This window comes from Acanthochromis polyacanthus, chromosome 14, assembly GCF_021347895.1.
Source record: "Acanthochromis polyacanthus isolate Apoly-LR-REF ecotype Palm Island chromosome 14, KAUST_Apoly_ChrSc, whole genome shotgun sequence".
Lineage (NCBI taxonomy): Eukaryota > Metazoa > Chordata > Actinopteri > Pomacentridae > Acanthochromis > Acanthochromis polyacanthus.
Window position 1 is genome coordinate 14,922,564 of NC_067126.1, and position 25,396 is coordinate 14,947,959.

The 25,396-nt window shown below is 40.0% G+C and overlaps 1 protein-coding gene across 6 annotated transcripts in view; it reads right to left on the reverse strand.

Annotated features, from left to right (window-relative positions):
- pde9aa (phosphodiesterase 9aa) overlaps positions 1–25,396 on the reverse strand; it is a 59,910-nt gene that overhangs the window by 6,014 nt on the left and 28,500 nt on the right. For 4 of the 6 annotated variants that reach the window (XM_022210187.2, XM_022210190.2, XM_022210189.2 and 1 more), the window contains 9 exons: positions 24,788–24,842; positions 23,624–23,694; positions 16,631–16,715; positions 14,540–14,600; positions 13,224–13,298; positions 4,670–4,756; positions 4,188–4,292; positions 1,517–1,599; positions 937–1,093 (listed from right to left, as the gene is read on the reverse strand). In XM_022210187.2, the coding sequence (XP_022065879.1) occupies positions 937–1,093; positions 1,517–1,599; positions 4,188–4,292; positions 4,670–4,756; positions 13,224–13,298; positions 14,540–14,600; positions 16,631–16,715; positions 23,624–23,694; positions 24,788–24,842 (779 nt within the window). Of the gene's footprint in view, positions 1–936; positions 1,094–1,516; positions 1,600–4,187; positions 4,293–4,669; positions 4,757–13,223; positions 13,299–13,440; positions 13,516–14,539; positions 14,601–16,630; positions 16,716–18,507; positions 19,424–23,623; positions 23,695–24,787; positions 24,843–25,396 lie in introns of those variants that run through there. The other 2 variants (XM_022210188.2, XM_051958943.1) reach the window with 2 other exon arrangements.

The window sequence follows — 25,396 nt, forward strand, 5'->3', positions numbered from 1 at the left end:
AACATTTGATTTTATCTGTCCATCACAACTTCTGATGGTCCATCTCCTGCTGTAGTGGATCTACCTCAAAGGTAGCTTGGATTCCTTTGCCAGGTGTTTATATGCTTGTCTTTGTAAATTATTTTTAATTCCTCTCTTTATAAACATGTCTTTCCATTTGACAGTATTAAATTTTATTTGTCCAGTTGTCCTATCAATTCAATTTTTGCCAGCTTTTAGTTTTTAAAATCATCTTTCATTCCATACTTCTTTTCACACATATATGATATTTCATTGCAGACCACGTTTTTATTGCTGCATGTATTCATCAGCTGGAAATATTCTTGATATTCATATTCTCATCATTTTACACTATACAAACAAAATACAACCTGAAGAGGGTGTGAAGTTGTTATGGTGTGAACACACATGGACAAAAAATAATCAAAAAAAGAATCCAAAAATATTGTCAAATTTGGCATATTTGAAAACCTTGGTTTTGAAAAACATTCACCTGCACAACTGTGTTTGAGAGATTAATTCATTTGATATTAATTTACAGTAAATCAATGATAGAACCATCATATATTTATTGTTATAATACCATACTTATGAAAGGTCTGGGAAATATCATGGGAATAATTATAATTATCATTATTGTCAACATCAGTACACATTATATTAAGAAAATACAAAGCCACATAAAATAATTATGTAATTCTGTGTTTATTACACATTACATTAGACAAAGCTTTTAACAAACACTGGGATAAAACAAGAATTTGAAAGGCTCATCATTTTTTTTTACTTTGATGTACAATTTGCTCAAAATCCATAAATGTGGACCATAGACCTAATAAAGAAATAACGATGCCATGATGGCCTCATCAGTATGGAAATCATTTTGTACTTATCGCTCAGTCCTTTGAAGTGACAAATACACAGCCACTGCACTACCTGTCGTATCTGTTTGAAGGCCTCAGGGTCGAAGTTAGAGAAGATGTTGCAGTCTGGCTGAGAGAAGATCTGGAAGGCCACAGCACAGTGGTGGTTTTCTAGGGGTGAGATGTCATTGTACCGAACTGCCAGCTCCGTTCTGGCATTGATCTGGTACCTGAAAGTGTGAGTGTGAGAGAGAGAGAGAAAGAGAGAGAGAGAGCGCAAGGCAAGAAAATCAATCCATCCATCCAGATGAGAAGAACAAAGAAAATAAAACAGACCTGGCACAGGGAAACCCATGAGGATGCAAGAGGGTAAGAAATGAAATGAGATATGGAGGCAGTGACAAGATGACAACACAAAAGAGGAAAGAGATACAGAGAAAGACAAGAGATGGAAGGAACAGTAACATTCACAGGATGGATGAAAGAAAAAAGGACTGTTTGAAATGATGTGGAAATGAGTAATGAGTGGAAAAGCACAAAAAACAAAGAAAAGGAGCCAGGAGGAACAATGCAAAGCAGGGACAGATCAAGCCACAAGAAGACAGCCCCAATGTGCTGCTGTATTGTGTGTGCTTATGATTTGCATGGCTTACGTGTTATTGAACCCAGGGTGATCGAGGTCATGACACACAGCAGCTGTCATAAGAATCAGAATATCCACCTGAGTGAACTTCTCCTACAAATGGACACACACACACGCTTCTTTAAATCATGTAACCTTTTACTAAAACATTGTGTTCATATGTCCACTAGTGTGTGTAATTGCATTTTCCACCCTCAAACTGCCACACAGCACTTGTGTGTGCGTGAGTTTTGTGTCTGACCTTGTTATAGCACATCACTACTGATGTTTTAAAATAATTAATTAGATGTGATAATGAATCCCCGAGTGAAAAGTCGTCCCTGATGCTGTCATGTTAAGGGAGACAGATGAGAGAGAGACTTATTGGTGCAACATTTTGGACATTCATCAGGCAAATAGTCTAGACCATTGTATCTAAATGTATCTCTGCAAGTTAAACAGTGTGCAGGAGTCTGTTTGAACCTTTTGGACACACTCATCCCTCTCCTACACATGTGCCTCACGATATGCGAAGAGCTCCTTTAGATTTAAACCTTAAATAAAATGTATTATTATTATTATCATTAATAATAATAATAATTATTAATAATAATGATAATAATAATAATAATAATAATAAACTGATATTTAAAAAATGAAACATCATCCATTCTCTCTATACACCGCTTTATCCTCATTAGGGTCGCGGGGGTGCTGGAGACTATCCCAGCTGACTCGGGCGAAGGCAGGGGACACCCTGGACAGGTCACCAGTCTGATGAAACATCATTGTAATTTAGAGAGAGAAAAATACCTAAAAATATAATAATAAATGTAATGCATCAAAACAATACAACAAAATTCAAGACACTGGGGTGAAATTTGTATATAATTATGACACTGAAGCTAATTAAGGAATATCTTTGTGTCAATTTGTTTTAGAATTTTGGTGCTTGTCCTAAAACATTAAGGGGCTTATGTCATACTACTACTATCATCACGACTTTAGAAGGGTCAACATGCATCATCATCACACATTGGAGACGGCTAGCAATGTTCCTGATTGTGTACCTGGTGGACAACCAGACTTCCACCACCAACACCTCAGCAATTGTGAAGAAAGACCAAATGTGACTTTGCCCATCAAGTGTGCACTGGGAAACGGCATGTTACCTCGCATTTAAAAACGTCCTTGTGGACACATACCAGAGCCATTCTCCTCTGCGCGCAACTCCCAGACCACTCTCCTTGCTGTCAGCTAGCATAGCTTGTAACTTGTCTTATACCTAGGTTAATGTTAGTGATGGCTGTCCCTGTTTCCAGACATTCAGTGTGATCACCTGACTAGTGTGGATCTGCTTGGTGTAATTTACTCTTGCATAGTGTTGCGCTGTAGTGTCTGTAGTTTACCGATACTGTGTCTAACCTTGTGGTACTTGGTTCTGATCAGTTACTCTTCTATCCAGTGTGTGTATATTCTTAGGATTAAGTCTGTAAGGTGCTTAGATTTATAGCAAACCTGAGTAGTTTGACCTTCATTTGTTACTGTCACCTTCGCATTTCCAGGTCACCCTTCTAGCCTCAGCTCTTTGGTTTAACTTTTCCCCTATTCTACCCCAAAGGTTGCTAGAGCATTTCATGTTATCATGTACTGTTTCTTTCTAGCTTTTAGTTTCTAGTCAGTTTCCCATTAAACTCTCCCTCTAGTCTCTTCCCTTTCCCTGTTCCCCACCCCAAATCCCTGCACATCCAATTTGTGATTTATTCCTCGTGAAATAAACTCTTTTTACTCAATTCCGTTGTGCTGTGTTTTCTTTCTAGAATAGAATAGAATAGAATGCCATTTATTGTCACTATACACAAGTACAATGAGATTTAGAGCATCTCCATCAGTGCAAAATACATGTAATAAAAATCACAAAAAAGGATAAGTTAAAACAGTTAAAAAGACCTCCATGTTTGGCTATCCGTGATATATACATCTGCCAGTGAGTATCTTAGCTGTATATTCCTGAAGTAATAGGAGTCTGTCATCATTTTAGGCTTTAAGTCACATATTTAGATAAAAATGGTTCAGCCCAGGGAAAGGATTGCTATGATGTAAAGTGATCACATTAATCTATGAATCCTTTTGAATTTGAGATCCAACATTTTTCTGATCAGACATCCTATAAATAGGCTGTATTATTATTAGTTACATGGAAATGAGATGATTATGATTAGATGACTGAATAAAATGTTGAAATATTGAAATAAGTCTTCAATGTGTAAATTATATGTTGAGTAATAAAAAATAATCTTTGGAATAACAATACTACATTAATCAATCAAAACAATAAGTTACATTAATCAAAAAAATTACCATTAGATGTAGTCTTAGGCTATGCTATCCTCACAGCCATGTAAGTTGAGTATTAAAGTGAATTATGTCTCCTTCTTTTATCTCTCTTTTTTATTTTGTTTTTTAAGGATGTGTGGTTAGGAATTTGGATGACACTTCAGTCACTGCTAGTGAAAAAGCTAAAAGCAGAAATGTTGAAAGCCAAGCAAACAGCCTGGCCTGAACAGGTATGTTGTTTTGATCTAAAAGGGAATCACTTTACGCACTTCACATTTCCCAGAAAAAATTGCACTGAATTACAGTATCTAGTGGAACAGAATCTTCAGCTCACAGTAAAGTTTCCAAGGGTCTGATTACAGTACCTGTAGGCTGCAGAGGCAGATCATGCTGTACATCATCTGGGTGACGCAGAAACAGTGGCGGAAATTGTGGAAGGCATTATTTCTGTAGTTGTCATGAATACACAGCTAGAAATAGAAAAAAAAAAAAGTTTTATTACAGTAATGTGCAAAAAAGAAATCCTGAAAAGAACAACAACAAAAAAAAAAGACTGAAAGTGTGTTATTGGCATTTGGACATGAAAATATTTTTCTTTATTCTGGTCTGGATAGACTCATTTAATGTGGAGGTTGTCATTATATTTCACCAGTATTTAAATTTTCACTCATACATTATGTTATATTAATTACTGTGTAATTATTACTATACTTGTAGCTGTTTTTAAATTTAGTGTATTTATTTTCTTTTGCTGTCTAGAGCATTTGTAACAAAGCAAGTTCCCTGCTGGAATCAATAAATGGTTTTTGACTCTAATTCTGGATGCTGTCCTTGGTCCAGGTCTCACCAGCCATCTCTTGAGTGTGATGGGGTTGATATTGAAGTCTTTGACCAATCCCAGGTCATGGTACATATGTTCCAGACAGCTCAGCATCTGGAAGAACAAAGGAGCATATCAATGTTGTCTGTATGCAGTAAAAGTTGACCATGTAATGATTCTTGTCTTATCTTTGATCACAAATTCAATAAATGTTATACACTGATATGAAACATTTTGCGGTCTCCATTTTGGATTTAAACAGAAACTTTTTTTTAATCAAAATACAGTGCAGTGTAATAAGCACTCCACATTTAGAAGATGAATACAAGCTGAAGGACCATTCTGTATTTGATTGTATGCTATTACTGCACTTCGTAAGTCACCAAGGTCAGAATGAGCACAAAACAACAGTAAATATGTTGGAGCAAGCATGCTGATCTATACTCTAAAAGCTACTTTAAACAGTCTAAATGAAGTATCCACCACTGGCACTGCTCATCTAATTTTTCATCTAAACACAGCATTTTCTTTGTTCTAATTAATTTTTCTTTGGGGTATATTTTGTTACAACTTGCTCTGAAGCTGCAGCAAAAACAGGGAGACAACAACAGGGTGGCGACAAAAAAAAGGTTTTATTGTAATGCAAACCAAGCCAACAAGGTGCACTAAAGACCACCAACCAAACCAAAATCAGGCTGCTGGAGCTCCACAAGGAAGCAGCTCCTGTCACACAGGCACACCTGGTGTCCAAGTGAAGGTTCGTCACACACCCCCTCTTAAGATGAGGCTTCCCTTGGGAATCTTAGACAGCACACGTCAACAGTATACAACAAAATCTCTTGTTGTGATAAATGGTCACCAAAATGCTTTCTGCCTATCCCATAACTTCAGATACACAATGTCCAGGCCATCCTGCGCAGACCCCCCTGAGGCAACTTGCCTTTCCAATCCTACACCCAGCAACCCCTGGCGACGGGAGAACCGTTTTAAGAGTGTTAGGGTTGGAAAAAACAGACAGGGCCTAGGAGGTCTACTCATTGGATCCACCAAGAACATTTCACCAGTCAGGGCTCTGGACAATTGAACTGTAAAAACAAAGACATGGCTGTGGCCAGTATTCACTTACCAGTTCGTGCAGCCTGCACCCCTTTCCACCCCTACACAGGACTGATGCTGCTGGGCCTAGGTTTAAGCAGACTGACAAACCAATGAACCTCATGGTCATATGAGCCCTTATTTTTAATCTGCATAGGGGAGGACTGACTCCTTTTAGCCCTAACATGCAGAGAGACATCTCCTCATACCAGGCCAAAAGAAGTACTTTTGGATGTGACAATACATCTTACACACCCCCAGATATCCACATAGGCCATAAGAATTCCTCAGAATCTTATGTCTTACTGAAGGCACAACAATCTGAAAAACAGGATCACCTATGAAACCTTTCCCATTTGGCATCCATTTCCTTATCAACAGATTGTTGAGTACCAGATAATCCTGTGCACAATTCTCCCCATCCAAGAGCACAGAATCAAACATCACACTGAGGGAAGGATCAGCTCATTGTTCTGCTGCCAGGTCACTGTGAGAAACTGAAGAAAAAAGATCAGACCACAGTGAAGGACCCACCATCCTCTATGCCACTGTGCTTAGAGGCTGATTCTGCCTCTCTACCACACACACTAACCAGGTAGCTGCACACCCACAAGGAAACCTCTCTGCAACAGAAGAAGATGTTACCACAGGTTGAGGTGGACCATCAGCCCACACACAGGTACCAGTCAGGTCATTCCCCAGAATAACCTGCACTCCCTGGACTGGTAGAACTGGTCGCATCCCCATGGTCACCTCACCCTGAATTAGACCAGCGTAGCACCAGTTTATTGGCTGGAACAGGCAACACCCCCAAACCCACTCCTTTCAACAAAATGTTACCACTAGTAGTAGTGAACTGAGAGAACTGCAGCACAGAACTCGCAATCAATGAGCGGCTCGCTGCAGTATCTCTCAGGATTTTTACTGGTACCTTACCATCCCTATGTACCAGTGACACATAACCATCAGACAGAATGGGTAAGAAATCAGACTGTAACCTACTGTAGATTGCACCAGATTACACCTTAACTCTGGGAGAACTGACATCAGGAGAGAGGACACAGTTAACCTCCTGCCAGGAGCAGCGAATACAACAGGCTCCACCAGTCCACCTTCAGGATTAACTTTTAATGGACATTCAGCTTTCCAGTGTCTTCTGCCTCTACAGTAGTTACAGATGTTTTTCTGATCCCCTTGTGCCTGACTGCACACAGACCTGTCTGTTGTACTTTTACCTGCTGACTGATATGTTTACCACCATCCTGAGGTCTATAGTCATAACCACCACGATGTGTTAACACATAGTCATCGGCCAGAGTCGGTGCTTCTTTTACTGTCTTCACCTTATGCTCACCTATATAGACTGCAATGTGTGGAGGAACTGAGTCCTTGAACTGTTCCAGGATTACTAACTCACACGAAGCATATGCATGAACATTCACTGAAGAACACCACCGATTGAAATGGGTACTCAGCTTCCTGGCATGTGAGTCTGGCGACCAGACTTCTCCCAGGACCTGAATCTCTGTAAGCCTCAGGTACTAACTCATACACTTTTAGCACAGCAGCTTTGACCGAAGCATAGATCTTACTGTCTGCTATACTGAGTGCACAATATGCCTCCTGAGTCTTACCTGTTTGAACACACTGCAGGAGTAACGTCCTCTCATTGTCAGACCAGCCTCTGGTCTTAGCCACTCTCTCAAACAGAGAAAAGAACGTGTCAGGGTCACGTTCACAAAACTGGGGAACCAAACGCAGACTAGCTGATACATCAAATGATTGTAGAGGACCAGATGAACCCCTAAGAGTCTGACCTACGACACCAGCAGAGCTCAAGTTCAGTCTGCGCTCCTCCAGCTCAAGTTTTTTAGCTCGCCCTGTAACAGCAGCAATCTCTCACGCTGCTCAAATGTTAAGGTCAAGCTGCTCAGAGCAGCTTCACCAGGAACAGCATCACCAGAGTCTAAACTAGCCTCAACAGTAGTCATGACTCAGTCAGACCAACTAAACAACCTGTCACAAACATGATTCACAGAACTGCTCTCTAATAGTTAAACCTCTGCAGCTGAAACAGCTGACTCATCACCGAAGCTCCGCCCCTCTAACTGCCTCAACCAGAATCTAACAAGTACCGCCTCTTCAGGCGGTACTTGTGGCAGGTACTTATGCACTATACTCTCGCAGGCCCAGCGAAACAACCGAGGATCGGTGACTCCACCTGCAGGTTTGGACGTGCTCCCGAGACAACTACTCCAACCACGTTCACACCATACTACCGACCTCCCAATGGACTCCAAGGGAGTTCGCTCTGAAGCCTAACAGGGACAAAACCAGTAACTTACCACCGCTGTACAGCTACAGAAACAACAGAACTCAGAAACACAACCACCAGACATGTAGACAATCCCCCAATTATTACAACTTGGCTCTGAAGCTGCAACAAAAACAGGAAGAAAACACCAGGATGACGACTAAAAAAGGTTTTATTGTAACACAAACCAAGCCAATAAGGTCCACTAAAGATCACCAACCAAACCAAAACCAGGCTGCTGGAGCTCCAGAAGGAAGTAGCTCCTGACAGAGAGCGTCAGATGCTGGGTGTGAGCAAGGTTTTATGCAGTTTGAGCCACTTGATCCTAGGTGTGGCTCAATCAACTGACGACCCTCAACTCCTGAACAGACACACCTGGTGTCCAAGTGGAGGGTCGTCACAATTTATACATTTTATGTTTTGATTTTATTAGTATATTCTCTACTGTTTTGTAGTAAAGCAATGTGTGACAATTTATCTATCTGTAGGTGCAGAGGGCCAAACCAGTAGTTTACTGTAAACACAGAACCTGTGTAAATTTGAGTGAAGGAGAAAAAATGCAAAAAGCTCTCTTAAGGGATAAATCTGAAGTCTGCGAGAAAAAAAAACATGCAGCATGCTTTGACTGCCATCCTACTGATTTCAACAGACCTGGAATAATTATAGTTTAATCTCAATTCACTGCTATGAGCTGGTAATGTCCATGTTGATTTACTGGCAGGGACACTTTAACAAAAATTTGTACATTGTAATGTACCATGCCATCATGGCATTTGTACCGTAGACTGTACAAGAAAGAAATCTTTCTTGTTCAGTCTATTGTCTCTACACAAACTACGTACAGATACATTACAAAGCCTACATTTTCACATGTGATTCAATGGCCAGGTCAGGCACCGAATGACTATTAGTCATTGATATTACTATATTTACTATCATTTATATAAGTTTTTTTAGGGATGTCCAATATTGGCTTTTTTGAAGAAAACCAATATGCTGATATTGTCCAACTCTCAATTTCCGATTCTGATATTAACCAATACCGATATACGTGGATTTGGAGATAATTCCAAACCAAAGACATATTGTTAGTCAGGCACAACAAGCTTGTTACTGCAGCCACACTGCAAGACTTAAAGTGAAAAATAATCAAAAATAGGAACTTCTTTGCTTTTGGGCGGGGGTCGAGGTACAATCTAGATAATTAATAAGAAATGAAGATATCTGCATTCAGAAACTCAGAATGCAGATTATAGTAATACTATAAAGGTCAGTAGGTGGTGGTAGATACTTCATCTGACTACAGCATAGTCCAAATATATTATTTAACAACTAATCAGTAAAGACATGAAAATAGAACATTCATTCATCTTTTAACAATATGTGCACTATTTATTCTGAAATATAACTATGTAAACAGCTACAGTGCAAAAATAAAATATAGTTTATAACAGCAAACTATATTTCAGTTCAACTAATAACAACAAAAATAAAGTGCTCTAAGAACAGGTAACTAAATAATCAGACACAAATAAGAAAATAGACAAATTCAAACATTTACTGTGCTACAAGAACAGGTAAGCCATCTATTTCTGTGTGTCCTAAAAAGAAAAAGATTTACACCTGTATTCTAAATTACAGCCTTTGTCATTAGGGTCCAAGCACCGAATGGTGCGAAGACCCTATTGAAACCCTAGGGTTTATTTATTATTCTTTGTTGGCCTCGAAATCGGCCTTTTTGACCCCCTAAACATATATGAAAACACATGACAATCGCCACACAAATCAGGGTCAGTGAAAAATTTGATATTTTAAGGGAATGCCACATGTGCGTGCCAAAATGGCTCAATAGCGCCCCCTAGAAAACTAAGAAAATTCAGCCCCCGGACAGGGTTTCACGTAGAGCCACGAAATTCGGTATGCATATCTAACTCGTCAAGGCGCACAAAAAAGCCTCTTGGACCATTACCCACAATCCAACAGGAAGTCGGCCATTTTGAATTATGGATGATATTTTAGACAATTTTGTGTTATTTTTGGGCACTTTTCAAAATCTATAAACTCAAACAGCGTAACTCCGAGAAAGCTGAAATTTGGCCAGGATGTACTCCAGTCATGGGTGATCAAAAGTTACCAAAATGCTCCACGAAAGTCTGAGGCGTGGAAATGGCAACCCACGGAATGCGGCAATTTTGAAATATGATTCATATTTTGTCATTTTTGGACATTTTCAAAACTTACTAACTCAAATAGTGTAACCCCTACAGAGCTGAAATTTGGTCCAGATGTACACCAGTCATGGGTGATCAAAAGTTATCAAAATGGTCCGCAACAGTCTGAGGGCGTGGCTATGGTGTCCCACGGAATGCTGCCATTTTGAATGCCTCGCCACGAAACAGGAAATGCTGTCTGAGTAGCCTGTACATGCTCCAAACTGCTTGAAACTTTACATGTGTGATCAGAGTCCGGCCCCAATCACATCCATAGGTCGATATACACTCAGAGTCATAGCGCCACCTGCCGGCCATTTTGAATGTCTCACCACGAAACAGGAAGTGCTGTCTAACTAGCATGTACATGCTCCAATCTGTCTCAAATTTTACAAGTGTCATCAGAGTCCGGCCCTAATCACATCCATGTGACACCTGGTGGCCATTTTGGAATTATCGCTATGAAACAGGAAGTGCTGTACGTAGTCCAATCTGGCTGAAAATTTTCACTCTCAGTTTTAGCAGCACCTGGTGGACATGCATGGGCCAGCCGACCAACACTGCTTGCAGCTTTAATTTGAATTTCTGGCTTGTAAACTATTTGTAGTGCCATTTTGTGAATGCTATCTTCGGTTTCAATATTTGTTCATCTTCAAATGAATAAAAAAGCATATAAAAATAGTGCACAACCTGCTGGAAAACATCTCTTGCTCGAAGAACATACTATGTGCCATTTCCTAAAAGCTTGTGGCACATCAACGGACATATGTGTCTGATTCGGATACTGTATTTAGAATACAGGTGTAAATCTTTTTCTTTTTTTTTTTAGTTATTTTTTGGTTCCTTTTTATTGGCTTTATTTGACAAGTTAAAAGAGAGGCAGACAGGAAAGCAGGGAGAAGAATAGGGGAAGAACTTAAGCAAAGGGTCGTGAGTTGGAATCAAACCTAGGCCTCTGCATCTGTTTATGGGTCGGCCACTCAGCCAGCTGAGCTATCTGGGTGCCCTAATGTTGGTGTAAATCAATTACACTGTGAAAACTGAACTTAAGCAGATCTTTTCAAAATTATACTGTAACACATAATTGCGTCAATCAGAATATAAAGATATTTTCCCCAAACTGCTCAGTCCTAATGCACACTATAAAAAGATTGATCCCAATACGATGAAGCTCTTATCAAGGGATCTCTTGCAAGGTTGCATTATTGCATATGTGAAAAGGTAGTATAGTGCCTTTAGTGTCTGCAGAGGGAAGCCTATGTAAATTTTTTCTTAGAATTACATTCTTAAACTGTCCTATCCTATCCTATCCTATCCTATCCTATAGTCAACTTGTCAACCAGTATTTTGATATATTCATAGGCATTCATGCTGCATCCATAACTATCATCTCCAAAAAACTCATGCAGTCGCATATCATCACTCCCACTTCTGTGCTTCACTCTTGCATTCACTGTGGTAGAGTTGGCCAGATTCATATAAAACAGGCTAGACCCCATCTGAGTTGAACAAATTCACCTAAAAAAGAATGTGCTCCCAATAGTCATCATACTTCTTTTCTTGTTCTTCAAAGCTGCAGTCAATTCCAGCACAAAAAAATCGCTAATATTCTATTTGTAAATAAAAATATGACGAGAAATACAGGGAATATTGGACGCGCATCGCGAGGTGCATTTCCTCGAAAACGACCGATTCGTGGATTATATACCAACTTCAAGACATGTTTTGGACAAAATATTTTACTGGCTTGTTTCGTCTGGATGTCCAAGGTTGGATTATGGCCGTTTTTTTGTGGAATATTTTCATCTGTGTGTAATAATGAACCCAGAAATGTGAGTGGCGCTGTGTACGTTGAAGCCGTGTATAGAGAACGGATGGATGGATATTCGTTGTTTGTCGGACAAATGTGTTTATATTACCCGCTGTGGTAATCACATCTGAAAGTGGTTTATACCGGCGGATTCATGAGAATCTAAGCTTTCCATCGGTGTATAGTGTTTATATAATCGCGTTTGAAGCCTTCGGACATTCTTTAAATTCCTATGCAAATTAGTAAGTGTACCGCCGGCGATACACTTAAGTTTAACGGGTTAAGCAGATTTTGATCTTACAGTTTTGTGCTGAAAAAAATGTCTTCCTTATCTTGAGGCAACTATGACTCAGATAGTAGAGCGGGTACAGCTGAGGTAAGGTTAAGGTTGGCTGTTCAATCCCCGGCTCCTCCCATGTGCCAAAGCACCTTGAATCCAACTGTCAGGTGTACAGTACTTTGTAGAGCTTAGTTCAGTCTAAAAAGGTGCTGTGTATGTGACTTTATCATCTTTGTCTGACTTTCAATATCACTGGTGATTCTTCAATGTGGAGCGTAAATGCAGATATCCAAATAGACACAGCCTACAAACTCAAACCTGAGCCAGTTCTGGTATCTTTGATTGTTCATAAAACAGGGATGTTCTTACTTCTGTTGTATACTGGGAGATATACACACCTTTTTTCTTTTATGTGCTACTAGTATAGCACAAATCTCGAGTGAAATCGTTAGGGGTCATTGTGGGTCATGTAGGTAAAATAATTTACCAAGGAAGAATAAAAATTTTTTTCTTGTTAAGCTTCTTTAAATCTTATGTATACTATTCACTATAAGTCAGACAATGTTTGAGAAATGCAATGCTAAATCTGTGGATTACATTTTTAACATTGCATGTGTACTCATGTCTTCAACTTCTGTTTTCTCAAGCAATGTCTCAGGTAATGTCAGGTGGCTGAAATTCAGCAACACTTTTTTACCGCTTTTGAACAAATACTTAACAATAAGAACAAAATAGTAAACAAATAGGAAATCATTAATTACACAATCACCAATTCATTATTTACAATTTCACTGTTTATTAATAAGTAATAATAAGTAGTCTGTCCTTAGCAAAAAAATGAATCAGTGGATTATGCAGGGTGTAAGTCTCACCTCATTTGGCTCCCACTGCCAAGCATCGAATGTCGGCAATCTAAGAGCTTCTACTGTCTCCTTAGACAGATGGTACTATATACACAAAGAAAACATACACAAACACACACACACACAAAGGGCAGCAGGGCAGACAGGGGAATGGGGCGCAGGGAGAAGACAGGAGAGTAGAGAGTAGAATTGTGTAAGATGGGTTGAGCAAGCTGGTCAGTCTTACCTCGTTGGCCTCCCACAGCCAGACATCAAAGCCGGGTTTTTTGAGGGCATCTATGGTCTGTTGTGACAGCATGTACTGCAGGCAACAGAGCTCGCAGTTAACCCTGTCTGTCTCCGTCTGGCTTGGGGGCACTCATCTACACACCACTACATAAACTTTGATGTTCACAAGCGAAAATAATGTCATACCCACTGTTTTATGTGCCTAAATTCTTGCTCAGTTGTTGTACAGGACCACCACAATTAATGAGGTTTAAATGGTTTTGTTCCATTACTAAATATGTAATAAATGTAATTCTGAATGACGCACTAGCAATCAAATAATACAACACTTATGAATATAACTGTTGGCCCTAGTTTTAAGGGATTTTCAGGTGTGTTCTCTAGGTGTTTTGGAGTTAAAATGAGCTGAAGATTATTGCACAATATATGATTGACATTTCTTTTCATAGCATAATTGCTGCTACATTTACGTGCAAAAGAACATACAAGATTAGTGTCTTGAAAACACTAATTCTTGAACATTTTATTTCAGAACATCATGCTCTGGCATCGTTCCCAGCCATGCTTTGGCTGCACTCTTTGGAATAATTGGAATGCATGTTTGCTTAAATCATATCTTACCGTTTCTTACAGACAAAGAAATTCCTTGTGATAGTCAGTGACTGATGTGCATGCAGTCATCCAGTTTAGAGTAAGCAACTGTAGCCTATGTTGTTGCCTGAAGCTACAATTTGCTGATACCTTAATACCTTACATGTATCTGTAGACTTTAGCTAGGGAGCTTGGCCCAAAAAAGTTTCTAGTTCCCATTCAGTTATTGCAGGACAACTCAGACACACTGACCAAAAATTAATTTAAAAAGAGAAAATGAGGCATTCTGATTTACTGAAGTTCAAAGTGAGTAATTTGAGCTATCTGAGTGCATCACCCAGAGACATGGAGACGGACCTGTCTAAGGTCAGGTACACCGATGCGACTGATGAAAATGTTCAGTTGTACTTTACAGGTTTTTCATCACACGTAAGGCCGAAATGGTCACTAACAGAAACACAGTGATGTTACATTTTTGAGGTAGAAAATTTGTATAAAAGCCTCACCTTGGGGTAGGAGGGAACGTCTCTGCGAGGAGTCAGCTTCTTATTGTCTTCCAGGAAATTACTGAAAGAGAAAAATTAGCTTCAGGCTATGACGATAAAGCAAGAATAATTAACATCATTACTTAACCCTTTAAGCTTCAGTCAATTCCAGCCGTTTTCAGTACAAAAAATCGCTAATATTCTATTTTTAAATAAAAAAAATTACGAAAAATACGGGGAATATTGGACGCGCATCGGGAGGTGCATTTCCTTGAAAACGACCGATTCGGGGATTTTATACCGACTTCAGGACATGTTTTGGACAAAATAGTTTACTGGCTTGTGTCATCTGATGTAAAAGGTTGGATTATGGCCGTTTTTTGTGGAATCTTTTTTTTTGTGTGTAATAATAAACCCGGAAATGTGAGTCGCGCTGTGTGCTTTGAAGCCATGTATAGAGAACAGATGGATGAATATTTGTTTTTGTCGGACAAATGTGTTTTTCTCACCCGCTGTGGTAATCGCATCTGAAAGTGGTTCATACCGGCGGATTCATGAGAATCTAAGCTTTCCATCGGTGTATAGTGTTTGTATAATCGCGTTTGCACCCGTCGGACATTCTTGAAATTCCTATGCAAATTAGTAGGTGTACCGCCGGCGGTACACTGAAGCTTAATCACCTGTATATCATACACTGTGCAGTAGACCATCGATCAATAGAATGAGCTTGAGCTGCAAACTAGAACTTTCACAAATTAACCTTTATAATTGAGCTTACGCTGCTTATTCATTGTCTAATTAATATTAACTGTTTCCATTATCATTGGTGCTACTTTGCTATATGAACCACGAGTCAAAACACAATCAGAATACCACATGCACTGAATATGGCTTTAATTATTAACTATTTTCATAATCCAATCATATTTAATTAAATTAACTGATTCATCTTTAGTCCATGTATTTTCATAAAGCAGTGACATATGTTCATTACATATGTTCCTAGAGTCTAAAATGAAGACTGATTGTTTGGGTATATACGCCAGTACTGCAGTAACTACTACTATTCTTACTATTATTGCAATAATATGAAATTACAAGTGTAGTACTATGTACTATGCATGTTTGCAATCAGTAAGAGAAAAAACAATGCCCCACGCCTGTGGAACAGCCTGCCGGAGAGCCTCAGAACTGCAGAGACTGTAGATATTTTTAAAAGAAGGTTGAAGACGCACCTTTTTAATAGGGCTTTTAACAAACCTTTTAAATCCTCATGTTATTATCATTCTGTATTTATTATCTTATGTATTTTTACTCTTTTAACTTTTCACCTTTTACTTATCCTTACATCAGGCCTTTTATTCTATGTTACACTGTAAAGTTTTAGCTCGTTTAACTCCAGTGTTTCTTCAGGGGGGTCCTCCACACTGAGGGTGTATCCGGTCTGCTGCTGGGGGTGCTCTCTGTGGGTCTCTTCAGCCTGGCTGGTTGGGGAGGCCCCACCTCAGTGTGGAGGTCCACCTGTCTGTCAGGGTCGGGGAGTCCGGGTGTCGGCGCCCACGGTGGGCATGGCCTGTGACTCCTCCTGGTGTGGACAGCCCCAGTGGAGGCGTTTTCCACGATCATCAGTGCCATGTCATGTCTCCCTATTGTCAGTGCTGAGAGTGTGTGTGCATGTGTGAGTGTGTGAGTGTGCATGTGTGTGTGTGTGACTGTGTGTGTGTGTGTGTGTGTGTGTGTATGTGCATAGCTGTGTGCATATATGTATACATGGAGGGAGGGAGGGATGGGTTTTCTTGTTTTTAATGTTTTTAAATATTATAAAGCACTTTGTGTTGCTTAAACTATATGAAAAGTACTATATAAATAAAGTTTGATTGATTGATTGGTTGAATGAAGAAAACCTCATACCAGCACTCTGCTGCAGTACAACAGAGAAGACAAGTAGGAATAGTTTCCAAACAGCCAGATCTTTCAATCACTAAGCAGGATCAGCTATCTCTAACAGTTCAGCACTGTTGTCATCTGTGTTTTTTAGACTATTACCAAGGGTTCAGTGAACATTAAGGTTTAGGGATTAGTGAGCAGAGAACTGCTTGTTGTTGCTGTCACCTGTTGTTTCTGGATGCCATCTCCTCACGGAGTTTCTTGATGTCGTTGCGACATTTCTCAATCTCCACCACCTTCATGCCCTCCACTGCAGACACAGACAGAGTCATCTATCAAAACCTAATTTGACTTATTAAAGGTAACATTTTCAAATTAATAACCTCTTGATAATATTCTTAATCTCAAATGTATGAATTTTCATGGGCATTTGTGTAAAATTAACAAGGCCTCATATGATTTACTTTACGAAATGACTTTTCTTGATAAGGGATTGGGGCAACATGTCCAGTTGTCTGCTGTAGCTTATATGTAATTATAACTATACATTTGTACAGCACATAGTACAGCTAATGTGTATTTAGATGTAAACAGTTGTGGGCGAAAATAATACTATGAGTGGGGTGAGAGTAAACCAAAACTTCAAAGCTATGGACCAGACAGACATACAATGAGTTGAAGCTCACTAAAAAGCTCTGTAAAGCTGAGAGGAGCTGCAGAGAATCAGAAACCCTAACCAAAAATCTAAAATATAGTGATATGGGGTGGAGTAGTAATTTTGCAGACTGAATCTTTCAGCCTATTAGTGCCCAAACAGAAATACGATGACAACTTTATGCTGAAGTCATACTGAGTGTGCCATAAATTTTGCTAAAACAAAATTGAAGAGACTGAGAGGAAACAGCGAGGATATGGAGAATATATGAGAGGAGTTGGTCATACTGAAGGTTTTTAATGGGAGATTGGAACAGATCCTACAGCTGCCTAATGGTCTCACTGTGAAATCATCAAAGCTAACTCACTTAACGTGTTTGAACTCCACTAGCTTTAATATTAACAACTATCTTTTATAAGATTGAACAGCAGACTGCAGCTGGTCTTTCACATCTTTGTGTAATCTTGTATCCTCCTTGGCGTGTTTCCTGTCCTCTTTGCACCTTCCCTCTCTTTCAATATTCCACCTCTCTCTGCTGAAACCAAAAAGATCACCTCCAACAACACTTCAGCTCCCATTAGAATAGGTGACCATGGCGACCAAAGCGATGACAAGATGGAGATCAGCGTGGGTGCCACGCTGTTGCTGTAGCAACCAGGTATTCAGGCAATTGGCATGCTTGTGTGAAGTGGTTCTGAGCCAGATGTGAAACTACAACGACAATGCAGACATTTGGTACTGAAAAAACGTTCTAATAAAAAATATCAAGGTGTATTTTGTACAAGTGTGCTCTTGATGCTCTGAAATCTTTACAGTGAGGATTTAACAAGAAAATTTGATTTGCTATGCTTAAAACCAGAGGAAACTTTACATTGTGATTTTGTGATGTATCTTGCATGGTTGTTGTCAAGTCAGAATTTTGAAAGATGCCTCGGTTCAATTTCATGAATTAGCCACAACCACAGAAAGCTGATATGAATTTAAGGTGTAGAAACTAAATCTTCTGACAGCAATTGAAATTCAGTGCCCATAGTATGGTTTGGGTGGCTATGTTCACTTCAGGTCTCTCAGAGCTGCACATTGTGCATCAAGGTACCACTGTTAATGCATAATATTATACCAACAACATTCTAGAACAGGTACTACTTCAGGTTTTGGCCAGGAGGAAAAAATCAGGGCCTGTGGCTGAACGGAAAATATTTGACAGACCCAACTGAGAACTGTTGGGGAATCCTGAGCAGTCGCATCTTTACCAGTCCACCACCACCCACCATGAAACAGCTGAACTTTAGAGCTGTGCAGAAGTCGAGGAAAACCCTCCACACTCAAGAACATCATACATTCCATGCCTGAAAGACTGAAAGCTGTGATCAAAGTGAACGGGGAAAATACTTATGTCTCAGACACTCAGGTGAAGAGAAGAGTATACCTGTCAACTGGTCACTACCTGGTGGTGAGCTGGATCCGATGGCGGTGGGGAAGGCTGCTGGACAGACTTAGTGAACCCAATCGTGTAGTAAGGGTGACCTGGGAATGTCTGGCAGAGGTCCCTGTCAGTGGGGTTTTCGAGTCCCATCTCCGGAAGAGTTTCTTCTGCATCCTGGTGGAGGTTGGGGACATGGAATCTGAGTGGGCCATGTTCAAAGCGGCTGTTAGGAGCTGTGGCCAGAGGGTCACTGGTGCTGTCCGGCTGATGAAGGGGGCTTTTCAGACCTGGTTGGGTCAGGGGTATTTCTGAAGTACCAAACAGGTACCAGTCGGCCAAAACGACTGCAGTTATGGCAGATGCGAAAGCCACAACTCTAGGTGTGGGAGAAGCTTGGAGAAGGACTTTTGGTTGGTCTTGAGGAAGTTCTGGCAAACTGTTCAATGCCACAGGAAGGCCCAGGCTGTGTACAGTTAATGGGTAGAACTGCTAACCTGGACTGGGGACATTGTTTGGTGGTGGAAAGAGCAGTTTGAGGAAATCCTTAAATTGGTTAAGTCGTCTTAACTGAGGAGGCAGAGCCTGAAGACTCCGTGGCAGAGGTTGTTGAGGTAGTTAAGAAACTCCTCGGTGGCAAAGTGCTAGGTGTTGATGAGATTTGCCTTTACAATGCAGATCTGCTGAGGGGGTCATGGGAGTTTGACCAGGCAGTCCACATGTGCTTTGAGGATTTGGAAAATGCTTCTGCTCACATCCCCCAAGAGGCTCTGTGAGGGCACTGCGGGAGTACTGAGTATCGGGCTCATTGATGCAAGCCATCACTGTACAACCAAGAGGTAAGAGCTGTATTTGCATTCTCTGCACAAAGTCAGACACGTTTCCAGTAGGTGCTGGGGCCAGGGCTGCCTCTTGTCTCCGATCTTGTTTGCGGTGTTCAAAGTGCAGCCAGGGTGAGGAGCCTCAGGATTGCATCTCTGCTTTTCACAGATTACATGGTACTGTTAGCTTCATCAGAACGTGACCTTCACTACACGGCAGAGACAAAGGAATCAGACGCTGGTTATAAAGAATCCAGTAGTGTAGCTGTAGCACCTCTCTGTGACAGCATGCAATCTGGTGTTTGTTAGTGCACACCATACTGTACTACTATACTTGGAGTGGTATGTCATAAGTTTTCCTTTTTTTCACATAGATGTTCATTGATCCTCCAGTGACTTTGGCATGGACCATACAGAATCAGATTAAAGGGAAAAAACACACAAATATCCGACTTCAGCCAATATATTTCTATTGTATACACACCCAGAACTGGGCTTGTTTCAGCGAATACATATTATCTTCCAGTGATAAACATCTTCAGTGTCTGTGGCTGACTGAATTAAAGGCCTTCCTTCAAAATGTATTTGTTCAGAAGGGGCTGATTTGAACAAACTCATGTCTCTCCACCATAGACAAATTTACATGACAAAAGATGTACATAGTCACGCCCCCAACTACATTGAAGCTACTAGGATTTGTGTGTCACTTTGAGCCCAGTAGCTATGTTGATAAGGGCAACAGACCTGTACAAGTATATTGAGGTAAGGCAACTTGGTCTTTGGGGAAGGTCCAGATGAAGAGGCATTTAAAGGCCCCCTATATGACATGGTAGAAAAGTAACTTTAAGACCATGCCAGCAAAAGGGACGCCAACACCCCCTCCTGGAACTAGGCATGTGAAGGGGAGCTCACCAGTGAGCATCTGGTGTCCAAGTTTTACTTCACGGGATTCGACTTGTCACAGCCTGTAGAAGTAGCATTAAGTCAGTCTGCCACCCTCTGGACAAGCTGCAGAGGTTGACTCCATTGCAAGTCAGGAAGCAGATAAGTTCAAGCATCTGTGTGTGCTGAGCCACAGCATTGTATATTGGCTGCAGTGATGGGAAATGTCACCTCTGAAGTTAGTGAGAAACTGGAGCTGGTGCAGTACAAGCTAGTTGTAGCTGGGTTTACCTGCATGCATTGACAAGACTCGGGAAACAAATCCTAGGAAAGGGCTAAACTCTTTTCCAGAGTTGCGGGTGTGAGGGTACCCACAAGGCCCCGGCTGAGTGCGCCTGTGTTCGAGTTCTCTCTGGAGAATAACAGAGAGAGCTTGCAAATACATGTCATTAAAGAGAAGGCTGTGACTGTTGTCTATGCTTATGCACCAAACAGCAGATCAGAGTACCCCACCTTCTTGAAACCTATGGATGCCATTCTGGAAGGGATTCTTTCTGGAGCACTGTATCAAATGGCAGGGAATGCTGCCAGACATACTAATCGCACAATGTGTAGTAAGAGTAAATGAGGAGTGCTAATCCGAACTGAGCATGTGGTCATGTGGTAAAAGGAGCATTTTGAGAAGTAAATTTGGCCAACAAGTCTTTTGTGAATAAGACAGAGTCTCATGGCTCCGGAGAGGCCTCGTCCAGATCTGCGGCAGAGGTTGTGAGGTAGTCAGGAAGCTCCTGGGTGGCAAGGCGCCAGGTATAGATGAGACTTGCCCTGATGATATTTGGGGTTGGCTTCTCAGTGAAATTAAAAAAAAATAGATGGCTTAAGGTTAGTTATTCTTTGATGAAATTTGGCAATTGTTTATTATATTTATCACAATGCTTTTTTACCCCTTCATTTGGCAAGAAATGTGAATGTGTATTAAATTAAAAGTGCGTACATGTGTGTACAAAACTTTGTATTTCTACTCTGTGTTACAAAACACAAATTTAAAGCCAAAGAACAAAAGCATTAAAGCACAAAAGGTGAACATAAAACCTCCAGTCTGTTCAGGAATGGTGGATGAGCCCTGCAGTGCTAACAGGGAACAGCTACACAAATCAGAACACTGATTTCTGACAAAACACTAAGTCGTTGTGACACTCACATTTTGAACTTCACCGTTATCTTTATTCACCACCTTGCCAGGAAGGATGTAATGATTACAAAACTATCACTGATTAAATGTTCTTGTGGGTAATTACTGTAGCAGTTAGCCTGTCAAGAACACTAAGACTGCATTATAAAATTAAAAAAAGAACACTGATGGTGCAGCAGAGCAGGTCTGGCTATCATTACACCTTTATTGATCTAATTTTATAGCAGGCTTTTATCTTGGGAGAATTGACACATCTACATGACGCGCCAAGATACTATCAGCCAAGCAGGCAAAACTATGTAAACTGAAGAAGTGCACTGAGCAGGTCACAGCTTATTGCTCACACTTTATAAAATGCCAAAAACTTGGAAGCTGATATTGTTCAACTGAAGAAAAGGCAGTTGTGTATGACCTCACACTATGTGCTATGTTAAGACGACACACCATTTTCTGCTTGCGTGTAAAATACAGTCAATGTTCTGTCAATTCTCATAACAACATGAGATCAGCAGCTTCTAAAGGTGGGTTAGAATACCACATAACTTGGGTTTCAGCTTCTCCGATCATGACCTCATAAACCGTAGAGAAACACAAGCTCAGGCAGCATGCCCTGAAGCCATGCAGTAGTGCTGTCTGCTCACTAATGTACACTTAATCATAGACAAAAATCTAGGCACTACTATACAGTACTTAAACACTAAGGTTTTCTTTGTAGTTTAAAAGACCCAACATACAAAGCTACAGTAATCCCTATGAAATCAATATGCAGACCTGATGAGACACAGTCATCTGCTGAATTTCACTTGGGAAGCACAGTTTAAAAAGATGCATGGATAATGGCAATAATCATTCTCCATGCGTCTTTATTGGGCTGCAACTATCAATGGATATATTAATTGTCTAAGCACATTACGACATCAAAAGCGGAAGAGAGCGTGCTATGCAATAGAAATAATGACATTCTATGCAGAACAATAGTCTCTAGAAGATGAGCTCTTCCCTTGCTTTTCCACCAAGAGGTTTCCTTTTACATATAAACAAATATCAAATAATGACCAAAAGATTTGTACAACTAATGACATTCTCATCAGTCCTAACTACTTTTCACGTATATTATTGCTTTTTACGTGATTATTAACACCCAACTGACTCAAAGTTTAATTGTGACACAAATCAGTAAATAACGGAACTTGTCATACAAAACAAGTATGAGTGTGAATGCAGTGATAATTCTATTTCCTACATTGGGACAGTGGTACGTCTTGTGGAGCTGACATGCCAAAGACTGTGATGCTGCACATCAAGATGATGGGAGCTTAAAGATATATTCATAAAATATTTTTACTTTATATCACAGTAACTCTACTTCTTCGTCACTAGCTCCTCTTTGCCATTTGCCATAGTAGACATAGTAAGTCTCCTTACTGGACTACTGTGTTTAACTGTACAGGTTATGATATGCACACTACAACCAACTGCCTTGCCTCTGGTTATGATCCCTTGATGTCTGTCATACCCCTCCCACCGTCTTCCTAGGTTCCTTGTCTCTTTTTGCACTTTAAGTGTCAAAGGAAAGGAAAATAAATGTCAATTCTACATTTAGCATACAGTATTGGGCTGACAGTAAGCACTGCAGTATCTGAGCTTCTTGCCTCCAGTTGATTGACTCTGATGATGACTATGATGATTTTGACCAATTTTACAGATTTTCTGAAAGAATACAGCATTTACTTTCAGTGTAATTAGAGAAAAACCCCAATGCACACATAAAGTCAGTATGACATGGCTGCTACAGAAACCAGTTCTTTGTACATTTGTTGTACATGAAGAATAAAATAATAAAACTATGATAGGACTTTGTGGTTTATTATACCACTGCTAAGCTAAGTTGAAGTACAACTATCTCATTACCACAGTGTCAATCGCAAAATACATTCATTTTTGGGCATATGCAATGTGTATGTAAATCCCAGTTATTTTCACTTTACACTAAAGCACTTGTTCATCCTTTAAACCACCCAGTTAATGTTTAACAGGTTCCACCTTGAACATAACATTTACGATCAAGAGCTTAGCAGTAAGCTGACTGAGGGTCAAGAATAAATCACCTCGCCCCCAGGATGTGAAAACGAGGATGAAACAACGACTCTAATTATTTTTTAGGGCAAACATGTTTCTTCTTACAGAGCTTACCAACTGACAAAGGTGCATCAATGTGACAGTGGAAAGGTGGTAGCAGACTTACGCTCTACTCTCTTTTCGAGCATGGCAAGACGATTGGTGACCTCGGTCTTCAGCTCGTTGATTTTGAATGCCCTGTGGACAGATGGACACAGATGGGAGAGAGATAGAAAGGGAGATATGAATAAAGGGAGAGACAGGATCTGCATCTGAGACTTTTCCTCTACAACAATAAATCGAATTTTATCTTTACACTTTTCTGCTATTGATATTTACAGCTGTTGGTGGTATTTAATAATGTATAAACTGCTTCATTTGAAACTGGACTTTGCATCTGAGATATTTAAACATAAAACATTTAATCCTTCCATACCATCTTGTCCTGCTCTGCTGTATCTTTATTTCCAATCATACTGTTCTTACACAAAATAAGCAATTAAAATTACACATTCTGTGTTAACTATTTAAAAAATAAAATTACTGCAAAAAGAATGTTGTCTCATATCCTCAAAAACACAGTATTTACAGTTGTAATGGTATTAGGCCATTTGTAGCAATGTCCAGTGTACTGCTGTTATGTACCACTGCACTTGACAGTCTCAACACTAGAGTGACCTTGTAGTACTCCCTGCACACAATGCATGATTGGACAAAAAGTAATGACAGAGCTAAGGGAAAATCATTTCTGGAGTCAGTGGGAACAATGAGTGAAATGTGCAAAGACAAAGTCAAGGGGAAGGTACTAACATACTGTTAAACCTACCCAGCAACTCCGTTAAAAACATTAACATAAATATATTGCAGCGTCTGAATTACCGTAAGCCCTTATCTCTTAAAATGAAGGATTGCATGCTTCTGTAAGAGTGAAGGCAGTTCAGTCTCTTGAGATCAGGATAGACTATAAAACACTGGCATTAAAGTAAAAGCAGCACTGTTGTCAAAATAAGGCTTTTTCAGAAGTCCATGAGTTTTGAAGACACAAGGTTTTCTGTCGTCTGGACAGTACACTACAAAAAATCTAAGATTGGACAATGTGATTTAAAAGCATGAAACTGGAAGGTAGGTAACACGTAGAAGCTAACAAGTGATTTACAGTTGTTATTATATGAAACTGAGAATACGTGCATATGTAATATATGTGTGTAGAACAGCAGCTACGGTTTGACAAGTTAACAGTGAGTTCAGTGACAATCTGTTTCCGTGTGAACACATTCAGCCATCTGCTTACCTTGAAAATTGTTCTGCCACTTGTGTCAGTACATTCTGAAAGAGTTCCTCTTTATCTGAAGAGAGAGCAAGCGTGGAGCTGTGTTACATACTCACATACACACATACCCTGTCAACAGACTGCATGACTATTGTTCCACACATACACAAGCAGACGACATGAAGAAAATAGAAACTCGCTGGCAGCTTGATGTGTAACAAGCCACACACTGGGAATATACAGGAGACACACACACATACAAAGCTTTGCAATTAAACTTAAAGTCCCAGTATTGTGGTCAAAGTTCAACCCCATGGGCCAATAAAGTAACAGCTAAGAGAAACTGTAAAAAATAAATATGTTTGTTCATTGTGCCACTCACATTCAGTTCTTCATGCAGAGGTTACAGGTCAATGGTCAATAATGGCAATAAGAAGTGTTGTTAAAGAATTCTTGTTTGTGATCAATTGAGCCAGTTCAGCTGGAATGGCACAATGTTGACAAGCAAAGACTGCAAAGCTATTTCAGTTAACCCATTACCATTTTTCTCTCATTTTACTATATTGTCGGATACTGCAACTGCATTACCTGGACTGACAAAACTATGAAGGTATTTCAGGTACAAAATGT